The 27,872-nt window shown below is 40.9% G+C and overlaps 1 protein-coding gene across 3 annotated transcripts in view; it reads right to left on the bottom strand.

Moving 5' to 3' along the window:
- LOC149157695 (protein ALWAYS EARLY 3-like) overlaps positions 1-27,872 on the bottom strand; it is a 422,957-nt gene that overhangs the window by 299,544 nt on the left and 95,541 nt on the right. For all 3 annotated transcript variants that reach the window (XM_089435959.1, XM_089435960.1, XM_089435961.1), the window contains exon 5: positions 422-499. In XM_089435959.1, coding sequence (XP_089292085.1) covers positions 422-499 — 78 coding nt within the window. The remainder of the gene's footprint in view (positions 1-421; positions 500-27,872) is intronic.

The following is a 27,872-nucleotide window of genomic DNA, read 5'->3' as shown; positions in this document are numbered from 1 at the left end:
GAAGTAATCTGATTTGAATTTAATATCTTAATGAGTTGTTACATTAATTTATCTTCCTTGAATGTTTCACCCTTAAACCTAGCTTGAAGTTGAACCTAACTCACTTAAGGGGGCCACCCTTGGTAAGTTTCTATATTAGTTTGTAGACATTTAAGAATTACTGTAGTATGCAATGTGGATTTTGCAGATTGGTTTTCCCCCATATAAGGAATATACACATGTAACAAATTTGTATATTCAAATAATAGATCGCCAAAAACCTAACTTAAAGAGAGAAAACACAAAAACAGAAAGTTTAGATCCATCTAAAAATACAACAAGGCATTAGGAACTAAACTACATAAACAAAAAAATGCAAGAAATAGAAATGAGGCTAAATATATAGAATAAGATACAGTGGTTGTAAGTATTTCTTCCTCACCAACATATTGTAATGATCAATCATCATCGCTATAAACCCAGCTACAGATCCATCTCGATCAGGAAGAGACAAGTAAGCCTGTGCATAAAACATCACATTTTAAAAATAATGCTTAATGTTGAAAAGTGTAACTAGCTTTGGTCTTCATAATTATCATAGTACTCGTGTCATTGCATATTTCATGTAAAAACAAAAAGAAGAAAAGAAATTATTATTTTATTCAAGCATGTTCTTCATGCTCATTATTATTTGTATTAGTCAAAGTCATAGGCTTATTAATAGCCTAGAAAAAGAATTTTTCAAATATGTAATTTGAGTCAAAGTTACCTCAAGATGCCAATTTGGTTCTGCCTGTCAAGTCGGCCCTGCCCAAGGGAGAGACATCTGTTCGAACCCCTCTGGACAGTATAAATAGAGGATAAGTTGGATTCATTTGGGGATAAGATTTTCATATGATCTGTTCTGAAATGAAGATTAGAAAGATAGTGAAGTCAAGGGAGGCCAAAGTCTGAAATTTGTATGTGTAAAGAAGGATTTTCTTGAGCTCGGATTTGTGGAAGTTCTGCCATGACACATCTCTTGCTGAAAGTTTGTTCCTTCTACTGTACATGTTGCTGGTGTTTTAGCTGTTGATGATTTTGCTATGTGGAAGGAGGGCTTGACTTGGCATCTTGAGGGTTGAAGTTTTTGTCATGGTCATAGGTCTTGGATATCTCACTTTGATCTGATTCTATAAGAAGAGCATTTTTCTGTGTTTTCCCCTTTGTGGGGTTTTTGCCCTGGCTTTAGAGCCTATATCTTGTGTTATTTTGTTTCTTTATGATCTTCATGTACATTTTGACAAATGCTGGATGAAGAAGAACATAATATAATAATAATAAGCCAACAAACTCTCACAAGTAATTATCATGAAAGAGAAATCTACCCTAATATACATACAACTTGATTTCTCAACATGGTATCAGAGCTAAGGTTGGCAGTTTTGAAATCACTTTTTGTTGGCAACCTTGAAGAAGACTCATCATCGTTACAGCAGTAATAAGGAGATCATCATTATGTCTGAAGTCCGCAACATCAAAAGGGTCTGAAACATATACTCTCTGTGTTCAAGATCCAAACTCAAGAAAAAGATTACAGATATACTCGCTCTAGTATACACTCACTGTAGTATTCTCGCACTCAGTCAAGTATGAAGAAAAGTACAGAACTCTGAAAAATCAATGATGCACAAAAACTGTGGAAACACTAGACAGAACGTCTGAAAGTAACAGTTATGACAAAAGAATGGTTTTCCTTGTTTCTAATCATTTGAAGATCATAAAAGCAAATCTCAGTGGTATTTTCTACATAATTTGAGCTCCTACGATACAAGTTTCTCCGCATAAGGACCTGTGACAGTATTTTTGTGTAATACAAATATACCTGCTGAACACAACGTACTGTGACAAGCAAGTTAAAGAAATAAGCATGAGCAGTTAGAAGTGACCCACATCTATTTGTGGCTCGCACTGTATCTTCTTCCATGGCCCGTGGATCTCATCGCATCTTTGTTAAGCTCATATTACTATACTCATTGGCTTCGAATTATATACAAGGGCATCACAATGGCATCGTTACAACCTCTGTGGCATTGAATTTTTTACAGTGACACACATGTCTATTAATTTTATGAGGTTCGATCATATTCCTGTGGCTCGCTATTTTGTGTATGGATTGCTCATATCCTGTTACTCGTATTGCACCTGTTTCTCGCATATGTTTCTATGGCTCGGACCCTATTCCTGTGACTCGCTATTCTCTGCGGATTGATTACAATTACAGTGGCTCGTATAATAGCTCGCATTTTTGGTCACCATCTACTTTGTGGTTCGTTTCTCCTCCTCACCGGCTCACATTTTCTCTTGTTGTTTGCAGTGATAAATTTATGAAACAGTTATATATATGTGGAAGAAGAACTGACTACATCTATGAAGCCGACCTAACGTCTGAAAAGAATGTTTTAAAAGAAACATGATCCCAGGTTTCTATGATAACTCGTATATCTCTGAGGCTCGCATGTATACACAATGCTTACATCGTCACAATGGCTTGCACTTCATCTTGTGACCTGGAGTTATGACAGTGTAGTGTATGTATAGCAATGACCTTTGATATGATAGTAATTATGTATGGGAATCTACAAGACTCTTGATGACAGTAACATAGAAGTATGCAGAATACCTATAATGTACAACTACAATGTATGACAGTGATGGATTGTGAAGTATGTATAACAACCATGAGATTTCGTTTCTGTACGATGGATTTCACGATGAAGCCGACCTGTTTTGAAAGAACCAAAACTCTGAGAAAGAAACCAAGATTATCACTAGAATCTGAGGTACTTGGAACATTTCTCTGAGGCACTAATGGACCAAGATTTTGTAATTTGTGGAAGAATTATACCAGAAGTTTGATGTAGCTCAATACATGTCAATTGATGGAACCAAGACAAAGCTAGCAGATCAACAAAGGTTTTGTAGTTGAATTTGAGGCACCTTTTGTTAAAGAAAGGTAACACTTGAATATTGAAGATAAGACAAAGGACCAGATCTTTGCAAAGAAGAGGTCCGGTAAGGTTGTAGAGATATGTACTACTTTTGTGTACATTTCATTTACTGGGTCATGATGATGATCATAAAAAGGGTCTGCATAAATATAGATTAGAGACAATGACATGGAAGAGATTAATGTTATGTTAGCACATCAAGTATTTAATTGCATATGAAGACTAGGTCTAGTAATCAAATGTAGTAGATAAAAGGCATGTTAAAAAATATCATTAGGGTCTTGCAGCATGTTAGTAGAATTTTGAAATGCACAGATGACAAGTCTTGATTACTATGTAGTATGAAGGATCTAGGCTTTGTATAGAACTTTAAAATTTTTGAGTAGCAGGTCTTATAGACTTGGCATCTAGGGTTAATAAACCCTAGCACTGTTTGGAACCCTAGAAACAAAACCCTACCTAATCATGTTCACTGTTAATGATAGATCTAACCCTTGATGTTTCATGTGAAAACAAGGTTCGTAAACAGGTCCAAGATTAAGGAGGAGTTAATACTTCTCAAAAGATAAGTAATTTATATCTTCTTGTTTATTATCTTTGTGCCTTGTCCTTCTTTTTCTCTCATGGTCTTCTAGTAAAGGTTGCAGGTCAAGAAAAGATTTATATAAAGCTTGACTAACAAAAAGAAGTGGAAGAACATGGCAAAGCATGAAGATGAAGAAGAAGGAAGCAGTTTGAAGTTTGCATCAAGGAAGTCAATGGATACGATATTAATTAAAGCTTGCAACTCATTGGCTCGTTCCAAGAACACAATGATTGATGATTGAAAGTTGAAGAGCATGTAGCAGTACTCTGTCGCAATATGGAGATAGACCATGCAAAGGAATGTTGACCTGGGAGCAAGTAGCAGAATTTGACATGAAGAATCCTGCACCTTGACTAGAGGCTATTGTGATTTGGCTCCCTGAAAAGACATATTGCAGAAGTATATGCAGAAGCTGGAAAAAGATAGTAGTTCGGATAATTTATTGGATCATATTAATGTGTGTACAGTTGTTTTGTTTGATCAAGAAACACATGGATTGTGTGGATAGCACTATTGATGGCTTGGAAGAGCATCAGGGCAGAATTCGTATTTGGAAAGTTGGTATGACTTATTAAAGAATATGAGGCAGAACTCTATTATGAAAGGAAGATGGCATGTGCTAACAACTGTGAGGAAGTTTGGCTCCCTAAAGATTACAAAGTTGCATGAAGATTATCAAGATCCAGGAAGGTTGAAGTTCAATACGATGTGATACAATTAGGAGCCGAGAAGCCCTACAAAGATCTAGAATCCCTAACAAGCTACTACTAAGATCTCCACGAAAGAATAAGTAGCATAAGAATGAGACAAGTTGAAGCTTGTGGTTATGTCAACCTGGTTTAGACGGAATAAGCATCTCCTCCCTGGTTAAGAGGGAGTGATGATGGACATCATATTCTCAATGTGTCATGCACTAGGACAAGTCAAAAAATGGTAAGTCTACTAAAGGCAAAGGTAGGGAGAATGGAGGAATGGGAGAATGGGTTAATGTTCCCAAGAAATTAATTGCCCAAGGAGCGAAATAGCCTATCAATCCCTGTAAGCTATAGTCCTAAATAAAAGGGGAAACCCCCAAAATATCAACTGTTTGGGCAAGTTTTGGTGCAGCTGGGTGAAGAAACCCAAAGTTGGGGTTTGGAGTAAAGTTTACTCAATCATTTAGGAGGAAAAGACCCCTCTAGAAAATCTATAAATATAACAAGGATGAATTCATTTTGGATCATCATTGTGGATGATTTCATTTGTTTTTGAGCACTAGCTCTGAGGCTTTTAAGACCCCTTTTTCTTGTCAATTTCAGTGGGGAAAGATTCCACCCTAGTTGACACAGTTCTATTATTTTTCTTCTTTCTTCATTCTGTTCTGGCACAAAAAAAGCTTTTAGGAGGGATAGCGAAATTTCTTGATGGTTTGGGTTCTTGATTTGACACAGAAAAAGAATTCTGGAAAGGCAGCGAAAAATCCTCTTTGATCCTTCACTCTGGCACAGATAGACTAGTGGAAAGGCAGTGAAATTTGAATTGTTTACTCTCTAATACTGACCACAGGAACCCTTTTTACTAAAGTAGCGAAGTATGTGGAAAGGTAGCAAAGTTTGTAAAAATTTTGTGGCAGTTCGGTTTATGTTTTGGTTTGGAACAGGGATTCGACTCGGAAAAGGAAGTGAAGATTGTTGGATTTTGGTTTTAGTTTGGCACAAAACAATTCATTTGAAAGGGAAGTGAATGTCTGCTTGTCCCTAGTCTCGGTAGGAATCATTCATCTGAAAAGGTGTGCATTTCCCATTGAATTCAGGCCCTATTTTGGGCACCAATAAGAGGACAGTGAGGTCCCTTCTTGAGATCTGTTCCGTTATAAGTTGCGGAGGGGCCCACTCGAGACAGAACCCAAGCATTCCTGGAGAACCACACCTCCTAAGTATTTCCAGGGTATTGACAATTCAAGCCCTAATTTCATAAGGTCGAGCCCATCTTCTATGCTCAGCGAGACAGGGATTTGACCACAGGAACATTATAATCATTTTCTGAGAAGGTTGGAAGAAAATCCGTGGCTGAGAATCACGGATCCTCTGGTTTGAAGAGGTCGGTCTGGTTGGAGGCATTGTTTCTGATCTGAAGGATTTCACCAAAGTTGTCGAAGCTCAATCAGTGGCATACTGGAGTGACTTCTGCAGTTTGATCTCTATACAGAAGGAGAATTCAAAATACAGAGTCAGATCATATCATAGAAGGAAGGTCGTGGCCATTTCAGGATGGGATTGGCACACTGAGTAGGGACCACATCCAAGATTTATATAGACTAGTATTTTTTATATTCTCTGATTGGGGTTTTGTGTACTGTAATTTCTTAGTTGATCACAGTAGAACAGGGTTCACCTTCTTGTATGGACTAAAACCATTGATCTGATTTTGAATCAACTGGTTATGCAGATTGAATTATTGGACTTATTACACTAAGTCCAATACTGGTATACTTCTGTTAAGCTTATTGCTCGAAACACAATGATTGGTTGAAATTGATTGTTGGAATTGAATGAGAAAATTTCTATTGAAAAACCCTAATATCCTAGGGAAAATCTTCCTAGCACACTACAGTGGTATCAAAGCCACAGTTATTTTAGCTGGAGAAATCAAGAAGACCATCCAATTCTATTGCTCATGAATCTATAGATGAGTATCTCGATCATTACTACCTTGCGGAGCTGAAATTTTCTATTATTGATTACACTGTGTTCGTTATATCATTGGATGCCAATTTGACTGTTCAAAGAATATATCGAATTTGATCACTGTACTGAAAAATAAAAATTTGTAAACTCTAGACCAAATTTCCCTAGTCTATTACAGTGGTTTCAGAGTTGGAATCCTGCCAGCCTGGATGGTGTTTAAAGATGGAACAACTGGAAGAATTTTTTTGGAGAACAGAGACTTGGAAGAGGCTGAAGGAGCAAGAAGCAGAAAACATTAACAGATTGCAAGAATGGAACAGAATGGAACAGAATGGCCCTTACAAGTTTAAAGGAATTTGATACACAAATTGCACCACCTAAGGAAAAGGAAGAGGATCACCTAAGAAAAAGAGAACACAACAAAAAACAGGCATAAGTAAATGGAACGACTTCTGGACTAGTTGCAGGAAAGGCAGATCAAATGATACTGATAAGGCTAAGCATGAAAATCAAGCACAAGAGTAACTGAAGCAGGAGCAAACGCATGGACCTTGTTGTATCCTCCAAAAAAGAATGACATGTCTGGTCCCATGTCCAGCCCCATGAATTGTGTATATAATCTCAACAAAGGACATGTCCAGACTTCTATATTTGCTATTAAAGCATCAGAAAGAGACAACACTAGGGAAAGTGTCCTGGCCCCTGGGATCTATGGGGGACTGTGACAAATGAGAAGACAAACCTCAATGTTATTTGAACAAATAAGTGGCAGGGATTCTTGAGAAGCTTTATGCGTACATGATGATGATTTTGGAGACAATCTAGGTTATCGTAAAACCTCCAAAGACACAGTACATGGCCAAATGTAATCTTGAAAGCCCACACAGAGATCAAACTTCAAACAAGTTAACCTCTGCATCACTCATTGATAATATTTTCCCTCCTAGTGTTAAACAAGGGCATCCCCAGAACAGCAAATTGGATGCATCTCCTTCAAAAGTAGCAACTCCACTGGAAAGTTTGCCAAGAAATGTTTCTGTATCCAAACCTTGCCATTGTGGAATTCCACTAAAATAAAGCTCAGAACTTAAATGCCAGAGAAAATAATTTTGGATCAGGTTTTGTCAACTGTTAAACTTTTGTTTTCTACTGGGTTACGTGAAGGATGTTTTGTGCAATATATAGGTCACACCAGTGTTGCACTAATCGCCAAATAATCGCGATAATATCGTTTTATCACGAGTTTTTCAAAACAAAGATAAAATTGTGGGTTTTTCTTATAGCCGATTTTTTCGAAAAAATTGCGATTTTTATACAAAAAATCTTGGAGAAAGAAAATATATATATATATATATATATATATATATAAGTTTGTCTTTTTCTTTCTTTTTTTTATGAGGAGGAGGTGACCCAAGCTACCCCTGTCACCAGTAGAGGACGTGGTCTACCTCCTGTAGACCCTAGTTCTTCAGCTTCTATAGCACAGCAGAGTCTACTGCCAACTCCACCGACATCTACATCTAGAGGGGCAAAGGAAATCAGTAGTATTAGACTTTAGTTATTTGGTTCATTTCAATGTATATGACATTATGATTCATGATATGAGATACATTATTACATTTTTTGTTGATATTTTGAGGTTGAGTTGGGACTCAGGGGTCAGGACTTACTATTCAAGACATTATTCATTGTTATGTGTGATGTAGCACTAGAAATGATATTAAACATCTTATATATTAGTTCTTTTATCATATTTATGTGTCAATATATTTATTTTATGTTGTAGATGGTTTAGATATTAAAAAAATTGAAAAAAAAAATGAATATTTTTGTACGTTACGATTTTTTCCTGATTATTACCGATTTTTCCCCGATTTTTACGATTTTTTCTGATTTTTTCCCCACACCGAAGTTATCCCGATAATGATTAGTGCAACATTGGGCCACACAGAAAGGGTAAAGCTCACAGGAGTGATAAAGAGACAAAAGATATTATGCAGTTGCTACATTCCCAAAGGAAGACAAGTTGTCAGTATCTGCAAATTTGAGGAACATGTCGGTAGTACAGCAAGGTATACTAGCATTTCCATAATTCTTAAGAATGGGAACGTGATGTGCTGGAAGCAGACAAGCGTGTTGGGCCTGACAGGTTTTCAGATGTGATTCACAAAGCCATAGAATTTTCATCACACATAGGGTGTTTAGCACCTCTTTCCCTCCCAAATCCAACGAAATCCAATTGGCTCTGTCAAGCCTGTGACTTGACTAAACAGAATCAGCCAAAACCTGAACAAGATCAGCTGAAGCTGCAAATGAAAGTCAACTTAGAGACAATATCTTCTAAAATGTTGGATTTAAAAGTGCAAGTGAAGCGTGGCGGTCAAGTCAAAATGTTGACAAAGTGTTCTCCTAATGTGCCGAATAGAAAAACACAGGGAAAGCCCAGCGCGCAATCTAGGATGCAGCATGACATTGGAATTTTCATATGTAACTTATTTGATACTGGCCATGCCTCAAGAGTATTGCAATTGGAGCGAAATAAACTCAAGCTTCTACTACAACAATTTTGTGATTTCACTGCTGATTTGCATTTGCGGCAACTGCCTTCAGAAATGTTGAAGTATATGAGAGAAGATACTCATTATATTCTGTATATCCATGGCATAATGCAGCAGAGATTAAAATCCCTGCCATTGGAGAGTGGGGAGACTCCACTTTTTGAGGCTTATAAACACAGTTGCGATATATGCTTGCAGCTCTATGAAAAAGAACCCCCAATAGAAGCGCCTTATTTACATGTTTATGCATTGCAGGAAGAAAACCTCAGTCAAGAGCAGTTTTTGTTGTCATTGGCTTAAATGAATGGAGGGATAAGATCAATGTTGCACTATCTGTTACCAGGATAATTTCAGCGCGGGGAAAAACTGGGAAAAAAACGTAAAAATCGGGATAAATCGGTAATAATCGGGAAAAAAATTGTAACATACAAAAATATTCATTTTTTTTCAATTTTTTTAATACCTAAACCATCTACAACATAAAATAAATACATTGACACATAAATATGATAAAAGAACTAATATATAAGATGTTTAATATCATTTCTAGTGCTACATCACACATAACAGTGAATCATGTTCTGAATAGTAAGTCCTAACTCCCGAGTCCCAACTCAGCCTCAAAATATCAACAAAAAATATAATAATGTATCTCATATCATGAATCATAATGTCATATACAATGAAATGAACCAAATAACTAAAGTCTAATACTACTGATTTCCTTTGCCCCTCTAGATGTAGATGTCAGTAGAGTTGGCAAGCCACAGTAGACTATGGAGTCTGTTGTGCTCTAGAAGCTGAAGAACTAGGAGCTACAAGAGGTAGACCACGTCCTCTACTTGTGACAGGGGTAGCTTAGGTCTCCTCCTCCTCCTCATAAAAAAATAAAATAGAATTATATATATATATGTGTGTGTGTGTGTGTGTGTGTTTTTCCACGATTTTTTGGATAAAAATCGCGATTTTTTCGAAATAAAAAAAAAAAAAAAAAAAAAAAAAAAAAAAAAAAAAAAAAAAAAAAAAAATTGGCTATAAAAAAAACCACGATTTTATCGCCCGATTTTATTTTGTCTTGAAAAAATCGCGATAAAACAATATTATCACGATTATTTGGCGATTAGTGCAACACTGGATAAGATAACTCGTGTGGAAGATGAAAGCCCTGGCTATATATTGCCAAACAAAGTACTGCTACAAATTGCTAAGATGATCCCTCGTACCACAGATGACCTACATGTATTTGTCAATGGTAGCCATCCTTTTGTTGAGGGGAACCTTGCTATTGTACTTGATGTTATAAAACAAGTCAGGGAAATGAGAAATAAGGCAGTTGAAATTTCTCCAAACCCACTGAAACAAGTTTCTAGGAAGGGAGCAAATGGATTCAAAGAGATATCAGACACTTACAACCAACCTTTGCTGACATCAACTGATATTGCAGATGAAGTGAATGCTGAGAATATTTCGTTTGTTAACGGTTGGATGCAGAAGTTAAGTCTCCATGTGAGAATTCATCACAGCTGGAAGTGACAGTAGGTGCATTTTCTAGTAGTATTAAAGCACAGGGTGCAAGAGAGGTTCTGAATGAGGGAATAGATTCAGTTTCTATCAAATCTGATAATCATGAAAATATGTCCAGTGAACAAACAGGGAATCTTATTGAACAAAAACAGGCAAGAGTTCATAGAATCCTTAAGTTCAGTTGTTGATACCTTTGTTGTTGGAACAACTCCAATCAAGAAGGCCAGTCTGGCCTCTATTGTAAGTGGTCAAGCCTCTAAATCATTGGTTTTCAGTAAGAAATGTGAATTTGTAAAGGGCAGTCGGGCAATCGTAAATGAAACTAAAGGTAATCTAGTTTGTCAATCAGTGGAAGATCAATCCCAACAACCTTTTTCAATGGAAGCTTGCTCTTCTGAGAGACCTGCAGTTGTAAACATAGACTAAAATGGAAGCCTCAAAAACAAGAGAATAATTCACAATTGATTTGTTGATTTTGGGTAGCATCGGATGTGCTCTAGCCATGAAAATTGGTGGAGAGGCTATAGCACATGAGACCTCCAAGACCCAGAAATGGTTTGGGGAAATTCTACCCGGTGAAGGAGATATTAAAATAATTAATATTTTTAATGCGTTCCTAAGTCTAAACTTAGGAAAATAAAAATATTAATGGGTTTTAATATAAATCTGGGTTAGAAGGTTCTAAATGACATGGATCAAGCCAAATCTAATCTTAGTCATTGATTAGATATGTAATCTCGGTCATTGAACACTCAACAGAAAAGTATAAGAGGAGGCTTGAGGGTCAGTTGGAGATACAGCAGATTGATCAGTCAATTCGATTTTCTAGAGTGGGGTTTGCTAAGAGAAATCGAACCAGTGATCAGAGTTGCAGCAAGGGGCAGTGAGTGCATAGCAAAGAGGCAGAGATAGTGCCGGACGACCAGTGCAGAGGCAAAGAGGCAGACGCAGAGCCAACAAAAGTCACGCAGAGGCCAGCAATGACTGTGCAAAGGGCCAGAGGGCCTACGTGAGTGACGCAGAGGCTGCAGAGTTGACGCAGAGGGCCAGAAAGGTTACACAGAGCATCAAAGGGCTAACGCAAAGTGTTTCAAGCTGACGCAGAGGCCAAGAGGGCTAACGCAGAGGGTTTCAAGCTGACGCAAAGGCCAGGAGGGTTGACGCAGAGGGTTTCACGCTGACGCAGAGGCTAGGAGGGCTGACACGGAGAGTTTCAGGCTGACGCAGAGGTCAGGAGGGTTGACGCGGAGCCTCATAAAGGCGTAGGAGAGAGTTTCGTGGAGCAGACTTTCAAAATATCTGCTTCCAAAGACAGGTATTACTGCTGGATAGATTTCTCTATCGGGTGAGCCAATTTGGCACCCAATTGTACTCAAGAAAATCTGCTTAATAATAAAACCCTCAAAATTGCTGCACTGATTTTCCCAAGTTGGCTTTTTCCAGGGACGATTGTCCAAAAATAATGGTGTCCCTTGTGTGTTTGTCTGTTTCTTTCAGTTGATGATTTGTAGATGGTTGAGACTGCATTGTGTTTATTTCAATATTTGTATGGTTAAATAACTTGTTCAGAAATTAAACAAGTAGGAGAAATAAACCAGATAGTGCAAGAAAATTCCTGACGGGTTAGACTTAAAAATTGCATCATGGTATCAGAGCGTTGCAAATCACGGGAGAGTTGAAGGCACTAGCTGAATCGGAGAATTTGCAACAAAAACAATTGTCCCGAGTGACAGAAGTTGTTCTTAAGCAGAAAGCAACAGAGAAGGGGTGAGGTAGAGGGCCTACGTCATCAGTTCGAGCCAGAGAATGGGCCAACACAGAAGCAGTGAGAGGCAAAAGAGGCCCACGAAGAGCCACGTCATCTTGCTCAGCCAAGTAGGAGTCACGCAGTTGGCTAGTGGAGCAATTCAGCCACTGCCGATATTGCGCAGAGCCTAGAGGCTCAGTTCTTCAGTGGTTGGGGCAAAGGAAGCTGCGGGAAGATTCTGGAGTGTGAAGCTGGTGGGGTGCTATTGTTGTTGACACAGAACAATACCTAACGGTACAAAACCAAAGCGGATTTCTAGCCAAGAAATCCAGATCAGTGTTTCAGGAGCAAAGGAGATTGGAGAGGTGCAATTCGACTGCTGGCAGAAGGATTTCCAGGAGCTAAATCAAGACTTAGAGGGAGTCAAAGAGAGACCTTCCAAGAGGGAAGTAGAGACTCACAGGAGTCGAAAAGAAGAGCAGAGATGGTCGTGAACGGACTGAGGGATCAGGACAGGCTAGACGAGGCGTCCAACTTTGTCATCTGGAAGGCCAGGATCCTGTCTGTTTTAGATAGACATCGCATCAAGGCCTTCGCCTTGAGAACCATGGCTATCCGAGTCGACCCATCTGATAACGAAAAGTAGGAGGATGCCATGGCCAAGGCAAAGTGCATAATCCTTGATGAGGTCAAGGATCATGTAGTTCAGCATATTGCCGAGAAGAATACGACAGAGGAGATATGGGACATCTTGACAACATTGTATCAAGGCACTTCCCTGCAGAGGAAGATGCTACTATTGAATCAATTGCGGTCGTATCAGATGCAGAAGGGGGAGCAGATATATCACTTCCTCAACAGGTTGCAGGAGATTCGGGACCAACTGATTTCAATAGGGGCCACGTCAAATCAAGAGTTGATGGTGAGGACCACCCTGAACGTAGTCTTCGAGGAATGGGAGACATTCGTCCAAAGTATTTTGGGCAGAGAGAATCTTCCAGATTGGGAAGAACTGTGGACAGCTCTTCACCAAAAAGAGATAAGGCAGGAAGTAGTGGCAAAGGAACCCGGGTCAAGAAACAGGAGGAGGAGGATGCAGCTCTGGCATCTGCGAGGCAGCAAGTGAAGAGGAAGAAGGACCTCTCCAAGATTAAGTGCTTCAACTGTGGGGAGTTGGGCCATTATGCAACCCAGTGTCTTAGGAAGAAGAATAAGGGAGAGGCGTCTGACTCCAAGGAAACGCCAGCTACGGTGGAAAAGGAGGTAGAGGATGACGACGATTGTGCCATGAGTGCTCATGTACCTCTAGAAAAGTGGTGGGGTGACATCGACCTATAGTCAAGAGGACTACAGGAGATAAGGGGTAGGATCCTTGAGGTACCCAAACTCTTAGATCATATCCGACTACGGGAACCCCGAAGTGACAGTAGCATGATGGTAGATGTCGGTAGAAGTGGATGTCGGATGGAGCTGCAGAGAGTCCTAGAGTGCAGTAGCCCCTAGCAACACAGAGAGGGTTCCAGCAGTGCGAGAGACACAGAGGAGGTTGCAGCAGTGCAAGAAGGCACAGAGGTGTTTGCAGCGGTGTGGAAGGCACAGAGTTTGTTGCAGTAGCGCAGAAGCAACAGAGGGAGCATAGGATAGCAATAGAGAGAGCTTCGGCATCAAGAGGGTTTCTAGCTTGACAAGGATGTCAGTAGTTGGGTAGATTATTTACCATCGTCTCAGTAACTGAGTTGCAGTGTAGCAGTAGCAGTGGTAGTGCTATGGGCTGCACAATGCAGCATGATGAGAGAGAGTTGCAGTGCAGATGGAGTGTTGGGAGGAAGGACCAGCAACAGCATGAATGCAGAGGGAGTTGTCGTACAAATGTAGCAGTGGCAGTGGTAGAGTCATGGGCGGCAATACAAGATGCAGCAATGCAGAGGATATTGGGCAGGAAGGCCAAGCATCAGCACAGGTACCAGTGTCGAGTTATTAGTGTGATGTTCAACGGTGGAGCATTACTAGAGCACATTCCTCACTAAGAGGGAGTGTTGATTTGGGGTAGCATCGGATGTGCTCTAGCCATGAAAATTGGTGGAGTGGCTAAAGCATATGAGATCTCCAAGACTCAGAAATGGTTTGGGGAAATTCTACCTGGTGAAGGAGATATTAAAATAACTAATATTTTTAATGGGTTCCTAAGTCTAAACTTAGGAAAATAAAAATATTAATGGGTATTAATATAAAACTAGGTTAGAAGGTTCTAAATGACATGGATCAAGCCAAATCTAATCTTAGCCGTTGATTAGAGATGTAATATCGACCGTTGAAGACTCAACAGAAAAAGTATAAGAAGAGGCTTCAGGGTCAGTTGGAGATACAACAGATTGATCAGTCAATTCGATTTTCTAGAGCGGGGTTTGCTAAGAGAAATCGAACCAGTGATCAGAGTTGCAACAAGGGGCAATGAGTGCATACCAGAAAGGCAGAGATAGTGTCAAAAGACCAGTGCAGAGGCAAAGAGGCAGACGCAGAGCCAGCAGAAGCCACGCAGAGGCCAAGTGACTGCGCAGAGGGCCAGCGGGCCTGCGTGAGTGACGTGGAGGCTGCAGAGGTGACGTAGAGGGCCAGAAAGGTTGCGCAGAGCATCAAAGAGTTGATGCAGAGGTGACGCAGAGGCCAAGAGGGCTAACGCAAAGCCTCAAAAATGCGTTGGAGAGAGTTTTGTGCAGCAAACTTTCAGAATATCTGCTTCCATAGAGAGGTATTACTACCAAATAGATTTCTTTGTTGGGTGAGCTAGTTTGCACCCAGTTGTACTCAAGAAAATCTGCTTAATAATAAAACCCTCAGAACTGTTGTACCGATTTTCCCAAGTTGGGTTTTTCCAGGGACGATTGTCCAAAACTAACAGTGTCCCTTGTGTGTTTGTCTATTTCTTTCTGTTGATGATCTATAGATGGTTGAGACTGCATTGTGTTTATTTCAATATTTATATGGTTAAATAACTTGTTCAGAAATTAAACAAGTAGAAGAAATAAACCAGATAGTGCAGGAAAATTTCTAACGGGTTAGAAATTTCAACATGATTAAACCTGCAAAGCTTTCTAATTTTGGGAAATTGGTTCAGAATGGTGCAAGCACATCTGATTGTAAATTCTTGGAGCCCAATTGTACGGCCCTGGAGGAAGCTCCAGAGATTAGAGATAAAGTCGATCCAATAAATGGAGTACAGGCGCAGAAAAGACCAACTCGAGGATTGGCAACTAAGCTGGGCCCCTCGTGATTGAGACAAAGGAGCAAAATTAGTTCTAAAGTGTATTATACTAAGCAGGATAGTGTAAGAAGCAAAGTGGAGAAAATCAAGGCGTCGGTAGGCCCTCCATTTAGTCACTTTTGGGAACTGGGGAAATGGTTTCCATTCGACATCCTCTAAATATAAGGGAAGTTCCAACAAATGAAGAATCACAAGTAGAGATTGGCAAGGTTGTGGGACAACAACAGCAATAGTTCAGGCAACAGCAGAACCTCTCAGAGGACAAGCAATGTCGAGAAGGAGGTATTGTAATGTTCCCGAGAAATTAATTGTCCAAGGGACGAAATAGCCTATCAATCCCCGACGCTATAGTCCTCAATAAAGGGGAAACTTGCAAAATATGCACTGTTTGGGCAAGTTTTGAGGCGGTTGGGCGAAGAAACCCAAAGTTGGGGTTTGGAATAAAGTTTTCTCAATCATTTAGGAAGAAGGGACCCCTCTAGGAAATCTATAAATATAAGAGGGATGAATTCATTTTGGATCATCATTGTGGATAATTTCATTTGTTTTTGAGCACTATCTCTTAGGCTTTTAAGACCCCTTTTTCTTGTCAAATTCGGTGGTGAAAGATTCCACCCTAGTTGACACAGTTCTATTCTTTTTCTTTTTTCTTCATTCTATTCTGGCACAAGAAAGGCTTTTAAGAGGGACAACGAAATTTCTTGATTGTTTGGGTTCTTGGTTTGACACAGAAAAAGAATTCTGGAAAGGCAGCGAAAAATCATATTCGATCCTTCACTCTGGCACAGATAGACTAGTGGAAGGGTAGTGAAGTTTGAATTGCTTACTCTCTGATTCTAGCTACAAGAACCCTTTTTACTAAAGTAGCGAAGTTTGTAGAAAGGTAGCAAAGTTGGTAAAGATTTTGTAGCAGTTTGGTTTATTTTTTGGTTTGGAACAGGGATTCGACTTGGAAAATGAAGCAAAGATTGTTGGTCTTTGGTTTTTGTTTGGCACAAAACAATTCATTTGAAAGGGATCGAATGTTTGCTTGTCCCTTGTCTTGGCAAGAAACATTCATCTGAAAGGGTGTGCATTCCCTATTAAATTCAGACGCTATTTTGGGCACCAATAAGAGGACAACGAGGTACCTTTTTGAGATATGTTCAGTTATAAGTTGCGAAGGGGCCCTCTTGAGACGGAACCCAAGCGTTCCTGAAGAATCAAACCTCCCGAGTGTTTTCGGGGTATTGACAAGCCTAGCCCTAACTTTGTAAGGCCGAATCCATCATGTATGCTCAGCGAGACAGGGATTTGACCACAGGAACATTATAATCATTTTTTGAGAAGGTTGGAAGCAAATTCATGTTTACTAATTGTGGATCTTGTGGTTTGAAGAGGCCAGTGTCGTTGTAGGCATTGTTGTGGATCTAATGAATTTCATTGAATTTGTCCAAGCTCAATTAGTGGCATACTGGACTGACTTTTGCAATTTGATCTCCATACAGGAGGAGAATGCAAAATACAAAGTCGGATCAAATCATAGAAGTAAGGTTGTGGCCATTTCAGGATGGGATTGGCACACTGAGTAGGAACCACATCCAAAACTTATATAGGCTAGTAGTTTTTATATTCTCTGATTGAAGTTTTATGTACTGTAATTTGTTTGTTGATCTCTGTAGAACACGGTTCACCTTCTTATATGGACTAGAACCATTGATCTGATTTTGAATCCAATGGTTATGTGGATTGAATTATTGGACTTATAGTTATTATACTAAATCCAATACTGGTATAATTCTGTAAAGCTTATTGCTGGAAACACATTGATTGGTTGAAATTGATTGTTGGAATTGAACGAGAAAAATTATATTGAAAAACCCTAATATCCTAGGGAAAATCTTCATAGCACATTATAGTGGTATCAGAGCCACAGTTATTTTAGCTGGAAGACCAGGAAGGGCATCCAATTCTATTACTCAAGAATCTATACATGAGTATCTAGATCATTTTTGTCTTACAGAGCTGAAACTTTATATCACTGATTACATTGTTTCTGTTATATCATTGGAAGGGAATTTGATTGTTCAAAGAATATATCGAGTTTTATCACTGTACTGAAAGCTAAAAATAAAAATCTATAAACCGTAGAAAAAATTACCATAGTCTATTACATAATCCTTAAGGATCGGGAATCTAAGATAGGAGTAGTCCCAAGGACCGATACTCTTTGAGGATAGGGCAGGGTTTCTAAGATAAGAGTAGTTGAAGACGACCGATATTCTTTCAGGATTGGGAATAGTAGATAAGAATAGTCTTGTAAGGACATATGTAGTGAACATAAAAATCTATAAACCCTAGAAAAAATAAAAATAAAAATCTATAAACCCTACAAAAAATTGCCATAGTCTATTACATACTCCTTAAGGATTGGGAATCTAAGATAGTAGTCCCAAGGACCGATACTCTTTGAGCATAGGGCAGGGTTTCCAAGATAAGAGTAGTTGAAGACGACCGATATTCTTTCAGGATTGGGAATAGTAGATAAGAATAGTCTTGTAAGGACATACGTAGTGAACATAAAAATCTATAAACCCTAGAAAAAATAAAAATAAAAATCTATAAACCCTAGAAAAAATTGCCATAGTCTATAACATACTCCTTAAGGATTGGGAATCTAAGATAGTAGTCCCAAGGACCGATACTCTTTGAGGATAGGGCAGGGTTTCCAAGATAAGAGTAGTTGAAGACGACCGATATTCTTTCAGGATTGGGAATAGTAGATAAGAATAGTCTTGTAAGGACATACGTAGTGAACATCCAGATGAGGTATGTGTTGAGATTTGTAGCTTGGGACGTACTCCAAACCCTAGGCTAGTGGGTTGTGGAGGAATTGACACACAAAAGTGACTTGTAGGCTAGTAACTCAAGTCTGTGGGCTTTGCACCCAATCATGTGGGTGTGAAACTGTGATGAGGTTTGGTGATGTCAGTGATGGAGATGATAGAGGACCTCGAGCGCAGGTGGAGGCAATGAAAATCATGTAAATTCGAACTCTACAAATGAATATATTAATTTTTGAAGTTATGTGTGGGAAAAGGTGGCTCAAGAAGAAGGGTCGGCTTAGCTTAAGGAAGGCCCTAGATGGGCTAGATGTTGCCCTAGGGTCTTGTATAAAAAGAGGTGAGTTAGAACTCATTTGTGACACATCCAAAGAAGCAAATCAAGAGACATACATCCCTTTTTTGACGCAGGTTAGAGGCAGACCTCAGGAAGGAGAAAGGAGCGTGTTTTGGTTTCTTTTGTGACTGTTGAGGAGGCCATAGGGATCTCGCAACTAGGCCGCATAGATTGGAGGATTATTTGGTGTCACTTTTGTGTGTATTGCAACACTGATTAGTTGCAGAGGGAAACCGCTTTGCTAGAGGGAATTTTGGGCAAGTTTATGGTGACTTTTATGTGTGGGCATACCTCAGAAAAGGCAATCGCAGACTTGTATACGTTGTTGGAGCAAGACCGAGCCCCATACCTCAAGAAGAGAGGGGTCGTAGGACAGGTTTGGGGCTGGTATTAGCCCATAACAATGAGCTTGTAGGAGTTGTGACCTTGTGGAGGGAAGCCGCAACTGAGATGAGGATCTTGAAGCTTGGAGGAAGGGTCGACATGGACTGTTAGAAGCCCTAACCAATAGCAGAACCATACAATAATGTCACATCAGCCTAGAGGTATGTTTGATGATGTATTGAGTTGATTTGTTTTGCTAGATGGATGTGGGTCCAGGTTGGACAGTTTGTGAAGTTTGTTAACAACCAAGAGGAAGGGTGATCGTAGTGGTTAGATGCCCTAACAAGTGAGCAGATGCTATAGCAGTTTGTTGAGCCTAGGTTTGTGCAATATCTTCTCTATTGCAAAACAAAGGACAACATTATCAAAGCTCTAGATCAATCAAGTTTGATGGTGAGTGAGTAAATCTGAAGGGTCCATATTGGACAACGTATTGGATGCTTGTCGATTCTTGCAAGGCGGCGTGAGAGTGGACGAGGTAAGGCCTAGAGTAGCACCTTGATGGACTAAGGTGGCTGCTAGCAAACGCAAAGACGAAGCAGCCTAAAGTACAACTTGGGAGGATTGTAGAGGCTTGCGTCTTGCGTCAAGCCCTAAGGAACAAGCCCCTTGAAGGACTAAGGGATTGTTAGAAGTGGCAGAAGAAGAGGTCATAGGTATAATCAGCCGAGAGCAGTTTAAGCAGCCATAGACTTGCCTTGTGGAGAAGGACATCTATAGCAGAAGAAGTGCAATCCTTCTAGCCCGTGTTCATTGTGGGAGAAGGACATCTTGGAATGATAGGTGGCAACCCTCTGTGCCCGATGTTAGTCTTCACTAGTGCAGCGCAGCAAGACTATAGTGGGTTGAAGTCCCTAAGTCGCTGAGGAGCGGCAATGGGCAAATTGGAGTTGTGAACAAACGCAGTTGTGAACAACTCGACAAGAGTCTCAATGTGTTGATGCGTTGAAGGACTAACGACCAACGAGAGAGCAGGTGGAGTCGAGATTCAGTGGAAAGATGGACTTGGTGCATTGATATAGGCAAGTGTTGCAAATCAGAAGCCTAAGGACCAGGCAAATATGTACAGGGTATGACTTAGAGGAGCTGAGAGAGCATGCTACAGCCAGATGATCAGAGTATCTTTTTCTAGGTACATTGGCGGTCATCATGACAGACACAGAGCCCTAGTTGTCATATATCTTGTATCAATGGATGTATGAGGACCATTATCCCTGGTACGAGAGACCCAAACTGTTGTATTATCAGATTGATTAATATAACAAAGTTGGGTTGTTATATAAATTTATAAAAAGTTGTGTACATTTTGTGCATGTGTTGATTTACTATTGTATATTGTTCCGTTGTGCAAAGTAGTTTGTTGTGATACTTGGTTTGGTAGCGTCAATGATGGTAAGATTATATCCTATACTCTAGTATCATGGAAAAATAACAATATGTTCCTTGAGAGGCAGTGGTGGTGGTGTCCAAATGCATGCCTCTCTACATTGTGCTCTAATCTAGTGGAGAGTCAGAGCTTGTTAGTCCAGGCCTTGCTATTTTGCAAATTGACAATGTTGGTTATGATGTTGGTGCTTGATGATGGCTTATCATAAGGTGGCGGAAAAATGCATATAAAATGATATTTTACTATTTCAAATTAGAAGATGCAAAGCCTAACCCTAGGACTATGAGGTTAAAGATATTTTATGTTATTAAATGTATATTTTGCCGCAACCTAAACCCTAGTTTACCTAGGGAAAAAATTAAGGTTTATTTTTTAATTAAGGATTGACCCACTAAATTAGACTCATTCCTTTCTTGTATTTTGCGCTAATAGAGTCAAAGGGAAAGATCTACGGTTGAAGCCTTCATTCAAGCAAGTTAAGAGAGACAATAACCTCTCAACCAAAACCTTAGCGATTTTTAATCAATTGGAGATTTAAGGTCAAGGAAGGCTATAAATTTCCTTAATGGATAATTGGCGAAAATTTTGCAAAACTAGATGTTAGAGCCATAAAATATTCAATACATTAAGATGAACATTTCAATGAGACCCTGATTTTATAGCAATTGCAAAATGGAAGACTACTTGCAAAAAGGTCACATAAATCACCATAGAATCACTTCATCAATCCAACAAAAAATCCCTCCAAGCATAATATCATCCCCAAGACAATTAGCTACATCAATGCTCCACTGCATCCGAGAGAAAAAAATATTAGGGCACACTCTCTCTCAATGAGTTAAATGAGCGTGTGTAACAATAAACCCTCCTAAATCGACTTCCCTTCATTATAGGATGACAACAAGTCAAATTAGGTCTAAAATTAGCCACAAGCCTGAAAAATAATAAAATACCTTATTATAAGTTAAGTAGGTCACAAGCCAACCTAAATGATAGTCATCTCAACAATAAAATTCTTCTGTTTAGCCCATGCGTGTGAGAAAAAGGTCCTCCAAAGATGATGTCATCCTCTAAAGGTGTATAACTATATCAAAACATGCCATAGTTGGGTCACGACTCAAAAGAGTGTTCTGCATTGAAAGGCCATCTCCTCATCAACAATTGTCCATTCATTAAGTAAAACCCTCATCATCACCCCAATCCAAATTAGGGTGACATAACTATTTGTTTCGGTAGCAGTGAACAGGTGTTCTAGTCTCCATGGTGTGTAAGAGACTAAGGAACACAACATCTACAAAAGCCAGAAAAGATTTTGTGATAAACGCCTTAGAAACACCTCGATTAGATTCATTGACCAATTATTAAATATTTCATAAGTCTGGCTTAGGAAAACTGGTTAATTAAATCAGATTAATTGAGAAAAAACGATTTTGCTCTAGAAATTTCCGGAAAAGTGATTTGATGGAGTCAAGACTATCTTAGCCATCGATTGAAATGTGAGCATGGTCATTGATTGTTAGGGTCCCACCCTAACCCCCTTATTTATGTCATGGGATCACGTTATAGTCAAGAGTCAATAAAGCCCATATTAATATTTGTAAGTGGTTAACCCGCAATTAATGACGGGACCACAGTTAGTTGCAAATGGGCGGTAGTATTAGATAGATGGTATTAATAAAACCCACGGTATTGGCCCGTGGTATTGGATGTATGAGTCATATATAAAGGATAGAGACTCCCTGCGAGGAGTATCGTGTCTTGTTTTTGTAATCGAGCTCTGCTCTATTGGAGGTTGCCCCCTCGAAGAGGCCTGTGAACATTTCTCTCTGAATAATAAAATCATTGCTATTCTGTGTTCTGGGTATCTTTTCTTCGCATATTCTATGTTCTGGGTATATTTTCTTCGCATATTCTGTGTTTGGGTATTACTCTGCAGGTTAAGAGCATAACAAGTGGTATCAGAGCACTTTCCAGGGCTCGGTGGGATCTCCAATTTTTAGCAAAAAAAATTTTGGCTAGAGACGTGTTCCGGCGTCTTTAAACCACGGGATCTGTCGTTAAGCGCATAAACTTGCAGATTTGGGGAGGCATGCACGCAGGAAATACAAGAGGTGGTCACGTCTGTTGGACTCCCTTGTAACCCCTGTGGGTACCCCTTCGAGTAGTAGCGCATTAGACAGAACCGCGCACGGACTGTCTTCCACGTACCCTCTGGGTATATAGGAAGCCCCCTAGCTCCCTTGAAACCTCGCCATAGATAAACCTTCGGCCGTCTTGTGGCTACAGTACACCGAGAACAGCACTCGGAGAGATTACTCGCCCGTACGATAGGGTAGTCGGGTTGTACAGCTAAGGGTACGGTCGATCCTCCTTAGTTAGAGCCCTGCAACATTGGGCCGAGTACTACTGTCAGACCCTTATGTATATTGCGATCTGTAGCACCTGACACTCCTCAAGACCATAGTTCCCTTTCTATCGGGGGATCACACATCATCTATTCCAGACCAGCAAGTGCCGCAGCATCAGACATCAGTCCCGCAGCTCCATCAGATCAGCAGCAGCAGTTGTTCCACCATTCAGATCTCTCAGATCCACCAGATCAGAGTAGTTGGGAAGGGTTCCTGTACCTGGATATAATTTTCGCAGGACTTTTGGCGGCATTGACATTTTGAGGATTTGGCGACTGCTGTATTGATCAGGAAGGAGTAAAACTCCGCTAGGAGTTTTCCAGACAAAAAAAAAAAAAAAAAAAAAGGTCTGAGATTTTCCAAGGCGCTTATTTGTGATCTAGCCCATCAGCATCAGGACGACGAGCTGAGCACGGTGGTACCATTCAATTTATTAGAAAAAAAAATTTGGCGGTCCCAATTTTTCATCAAGTTGGTGTATGGTAGAAACTAGAGCTCAAGCAATGGCCAATGAAAGGCTAGACAAACTTGAAACAAATATGAACGAGCTCAAAACTACGCTTAACGGACTAACTAGCCTGGTACGGCAAGCACTCGATAAGGGCAAGGAGCCAGCTCTCGAGGAACCGTATAATGACCATGAACACCATGAGGGTGAGTCTAGCCACTCTCCTCACCTCTGGCACACCCATTCACCACCCAGTCAGCGACCTCCCAAGTTGGATATGTGGAAATTTGACGGTTCTCACCCGTCTGCATGGCTAGCACAAATGAACCAGTATTTCAAATTGAATCGTCTCCAAGATGATTGGACTAAGCTTGGAGTGGGGACCATGTACTTGGACAATGAACGATGGCAATGGGCGGAATGGCATCAACGTCACCATGGACCTTTTCCAAGTTGGGCACAATTTGCCAAAGCTCTTCAAGATCGCTTTGTACAGGGAGACTCCTTTTTGGGCCGTCTCACTAAGCTCCGATAGACGGGTACAGTGGATGAATATATCACCGCTTTTGAAACCTTAGCCTTCCGCACTCAGCATCTCTCAGATGAGTTCTACACGGAATGTTTTATCAGTGGTCTTAAAGAAGCCATCAAAGCTCAAGTTCTACTCCACCACCCTCCCACATGGACGGAGGCTTGCCAGGTAGCCCGTAAGGTGGAACGTGCCATAACAGCCCAATACAGCCGCCCCAATTTCCCCACTAAAGGTCGTCCCCCACAAGCTCACAACACGACTCAGACACTTAAGGTCCAAAAGGTGTCACCTCAGGAAATGGCCGAAAGAAGGAAGCAAGGACTATGTTACTACTATGATGAAAAATATTCCCCTGGTCATAAATGCAAGGAGCCCAAGTTTTTTCAAATAGATGCCACTGACTACAGCTCCACCGAGGAAGATCCACCTCTTGAGGAACCGGAGGCGATCGAAGAAGACAACCAAAAGGAGATTGTATCTGACGAACCAGTTATTTCGCTCAATGCGTTGGCAGGAATCTCTTCCCCTCAAACTCTCAAAATCAGGGGTTTTCTTAAACATCGCCCAGTAATAGTCTTGATTGATAGTGGCAGTACCCATAATTTCATCCATCAAAAAATCGCCGAAGCAGCGCATTGTTTTGTACGGGCAGTTTCTAACTTCCAAGTCCAAATTGCAGATGGGGGCACAATGAAATGTGAAGGCCGCTGTGAAAATGTCAAACTTCAAATGGGGGATTATCAGTTGAAAACCCACATGTTTGCCATACACATGGGGGGATGCGACATTGTCCTAGGCGCTGAATGGCTCCGCACCCTTGGGCCAATCACAATGGATTTCCAGGAGTTATATATGAATTTTAAGCAGAACAACTCCACACATACCCTCCGTGGCCTCCAGGCGGGAGCCCCCTCTGTCATCAGCTCGCATCGGATGGAAAAATTCTTAAAAAAGGGCCATCATGGAGTGGTAGCTCAATTTAATGCCATCCAAGTAGTCGAAACCAGGTCTCTGCCAATTCATCCTGAGATGCAGCAGATTTTAAACACCCATCGGACGGTCTTTGACAAGCCTCATGAGCTTCCACCCTCGCGAGGGGAACATGATCATAGCATCACCTTCGTTCCAGGGGCCCAACCCCCAAATGTGCGGCCATACAGATATTCGTTCACTCAAAAGAATGAAATAGAAAAAATCATCAAGGAATTGTTGGAAGCAGGTGTCATTCGTCCCAGCATTAGTCCTTATTCATCCCCAGTGGTCATGGTCCTCAAGAAAGATGGGGAGTGGCGGATGTGTCCCGACTTCAGGGCCCTCAACAAGTTGACCATCAAAGATAAATTTCCCATTCCGGTGGTTGACGATTTGCTGGACGAACTCAATGGGGCTCAATTCTTCACTAAGTTGGATCTTCACTCCGGCTACCACCAAATTCGCATGAAGGAAGTCGACATTCCCAAGACAGCTTTCAGAACTCATGAAGGCCATTATGAGTTCCTGGTCATGCCATTTGGTCTCTGTAATGCTCCTTCTACTTTTCAGAGTCTTATGAATCACATCCTCAAACCATATCTCAGAAAATTTGTCCTTGTCTTCTTCGATGACATTCTCATCTATAGTGGCACTTGGGCGGCACATCTTCAGCATGTAGATCTACTCTTGCAACTGCTCTGCAAGCACAAATTATTTTTCAAGATGTCTAAGTGTTCGTTTGGCATAGAAGAAGTTGAGTATTTGGGCCACATTGTGGGGCGTGAAGGTGTCAAGGTGGACCCCAAAAAGATCCAGGCAATGCAAGAATGGCCTCAACCTAAGACTTTGAAGAGCTTGAGAGGATTTTTGGGTCTCACGGGCTATTATCGTAAATTTGTCCGCAACTATGGCCGCATAGCGAAGCCCCTCACTCAACTCCTAAAGAAAAATTCCTTCTTCTGGACCGAGGAAGCACAACAGGCATTTACCGCTCTCAAAAACGCCATGTGTACCACTCCAGTCTTAGCACTACCTGACTTCACCAAATCCTTTGTCATTGAATGTGATGCTTCGGGTACAGATATTGGGGCGGTCTTAATGCAGGAAGGGTGACCATTGGCCTTCACAAGCCAACAACTTAGTGGGAGGAATCTGGGCCAATCTACCTACGAGAAGGAGATGATGGCCATCTTACATGCAGTCGAGACCTGGCGACCTTACTTATTGGGGCGACGTTTCCAAATCCGCACAGATCATCACAGTCTTAAATATTTTTTGGAGCAACGCCTATCCTCCCCACAACAAAATAAATGGTTAGCCAAAATGTTGGGATATGATTATGAGATCATTTACAAGAAAGGGAAAGACAACAGTGTAGCAGATGCATTATCGCGCCAATTTGAGGAGGAAAGTACTCTGCTCGCAATTTCCCTTCCCATTCCAGACTGGATTGAAGAGGCTCGCAGGGAATGGTTTTCACAGACAGGGCTCTCCCAACTCATTTCTCAATTGCAGGTAGATCCTAATTCCAGCAAGGGCTACTCGTGGCAGAATGATATTCTTCGCTACAAGGACAGAGTCGTAATATCGCCAACATCTACCCTCAAAAGTCGCCTTTTGGCAGAATTGCACTCATCTCCCATTGCAGGACATTCGGGCTTTCAGAAGACGTATGCTCGCACCAGAAGATCATTCTTTTGGATAGGCATGAAAAAGGATGTCCTTACTTTCGTAGCCGAATGTGATGTCTGTCAACGCCACAAAGGGGAAACTGTCAACACACCAGGCACCTTACAACCATTGCCCATTCCGGCCTCAATTTGGACGGAGGTTTCTATGGATTTCATTACAGGTCTTCCAAAGTCAAGGAACAAGTCAGTCATCATGGTGGTTGTGGACCGACTGTCGAAGTATGCTCATTTCTGCACCCTACCCCACCCGTTTACACCAACCTCGGTTGCTCAAACTTTCATGGATCGGATCTTCAAATTACATGGCATGCCCACTTCTATAGTGTCCGACCGCGACCCGATCTTCACCAGCAATTTTTGGCAGGAACTCTTCAGAATACAAGGGACTCAACTCAAACTCAGTACTTCATATCATCCGCAAACAGATGGTCAAACCGAAGTTGTCAACAAATGTCTAGAAACCTACCTTAGGTGTTTTACTTCAGAAAAGCAACACCTTTGGGCACAGTGGTTACCTCTGGCTGAATGGTGGTATAACACCAACTATCATGCCACCACCAAAATGACTCCCTATGAAGCAGTCTATGGTCAACTTCCGCCTTCCCCTACTTCTTATCTCAAGGGATGCTCCAAAGTACAAGCAGTGGATCAACTCCTACAACACCGCGCAACCATGCTCGCCCATCTTCGCGAGAATCTTCATCAAGCTCAGAACCGCATGAAGCAACAAGTCGACCAACATCGCTCAGAGTGCCAATTTCAAGAAGGGGATCAGGTCTTTTGAGGCTGCAACCATATAAGCAAACATCACTCAAAGATAAGGGTTGTCAAAAGCTCACTCCAAAATTCTATGGACCATACCAAGTACTTCAGCGCATTGGAGAAGTGGCTTACAAGTTGGCTTTGCCCCCTATAGCAAAAATCCATCTAGTTTTCCATGTATCGTGCCTCAAGAAAGTGATTGGGAACAATTGCCGAGTTCAAACCAGTCTACCTGAATTAGACGAAGAAGGGTCAATCTGGCTTCAACCCGAACAGGTTCTAAACACACGAGACAAGCACCTGCGCGGCCGCAAGATTAAGGAGGTCCTCGTCAAATGGAAAGACACCTCTCCGGAAGATGCAACTTGGGAACCAGCCACTATTCTTCAACAGTTTCCGCAACTTCAGCCTTGAGGACAAGGCTAGTCTTAAGGGGGAGGGCATGTTAGGGTCCCACCCTAACCCCCTTATTTATGTCATGGGATCACGTCATAGTCAAGAGTCAATAAAGCCCATATTAATATTTGTAAGTGGTTAACCCACAATTAATGACGGGACCACAGTTAGTTGCAAATGGGCGGTAGTATTAGATAGATGGTATTAATAAAACCCACGGTATTGGCCCGTGGTATTGCATGTATGAATCATATATAAAGGATAGAGACTCCCTGCGAGGAGTATCGTGTCTTGTTTTTGTAATCGAGCTCTGCTCTATTGGAGGTTGCCCCCTCGAAGAGGCCTGTGAACATTTCTCTCTGAATAATAAAATCATTGTTATTCTGTGTTCTGGGTATCTTTTCTTCGCATATTCTATGTT

The sequence above is a fragment of the Pinus tabuliformis genome, chromosome 5_2, assembly GCF_031772625.1.
Source record: "Pinus tabuliformis cultivar Carrire ecotype Pingquan chromosome 5_2, CPIR1, whole genome shotgun sequence".
Classification (NCBI taxonomy): domain Eukaryota; kingdom Viridiplantae; phylum Streptophyta; class Pinopsida; order Pinales; family Pinaceae; genus Pinus; species Pinus tabuliformis.
This window is presented reverse-complemented; position numbering and strand designations above follow the sequence as displayed.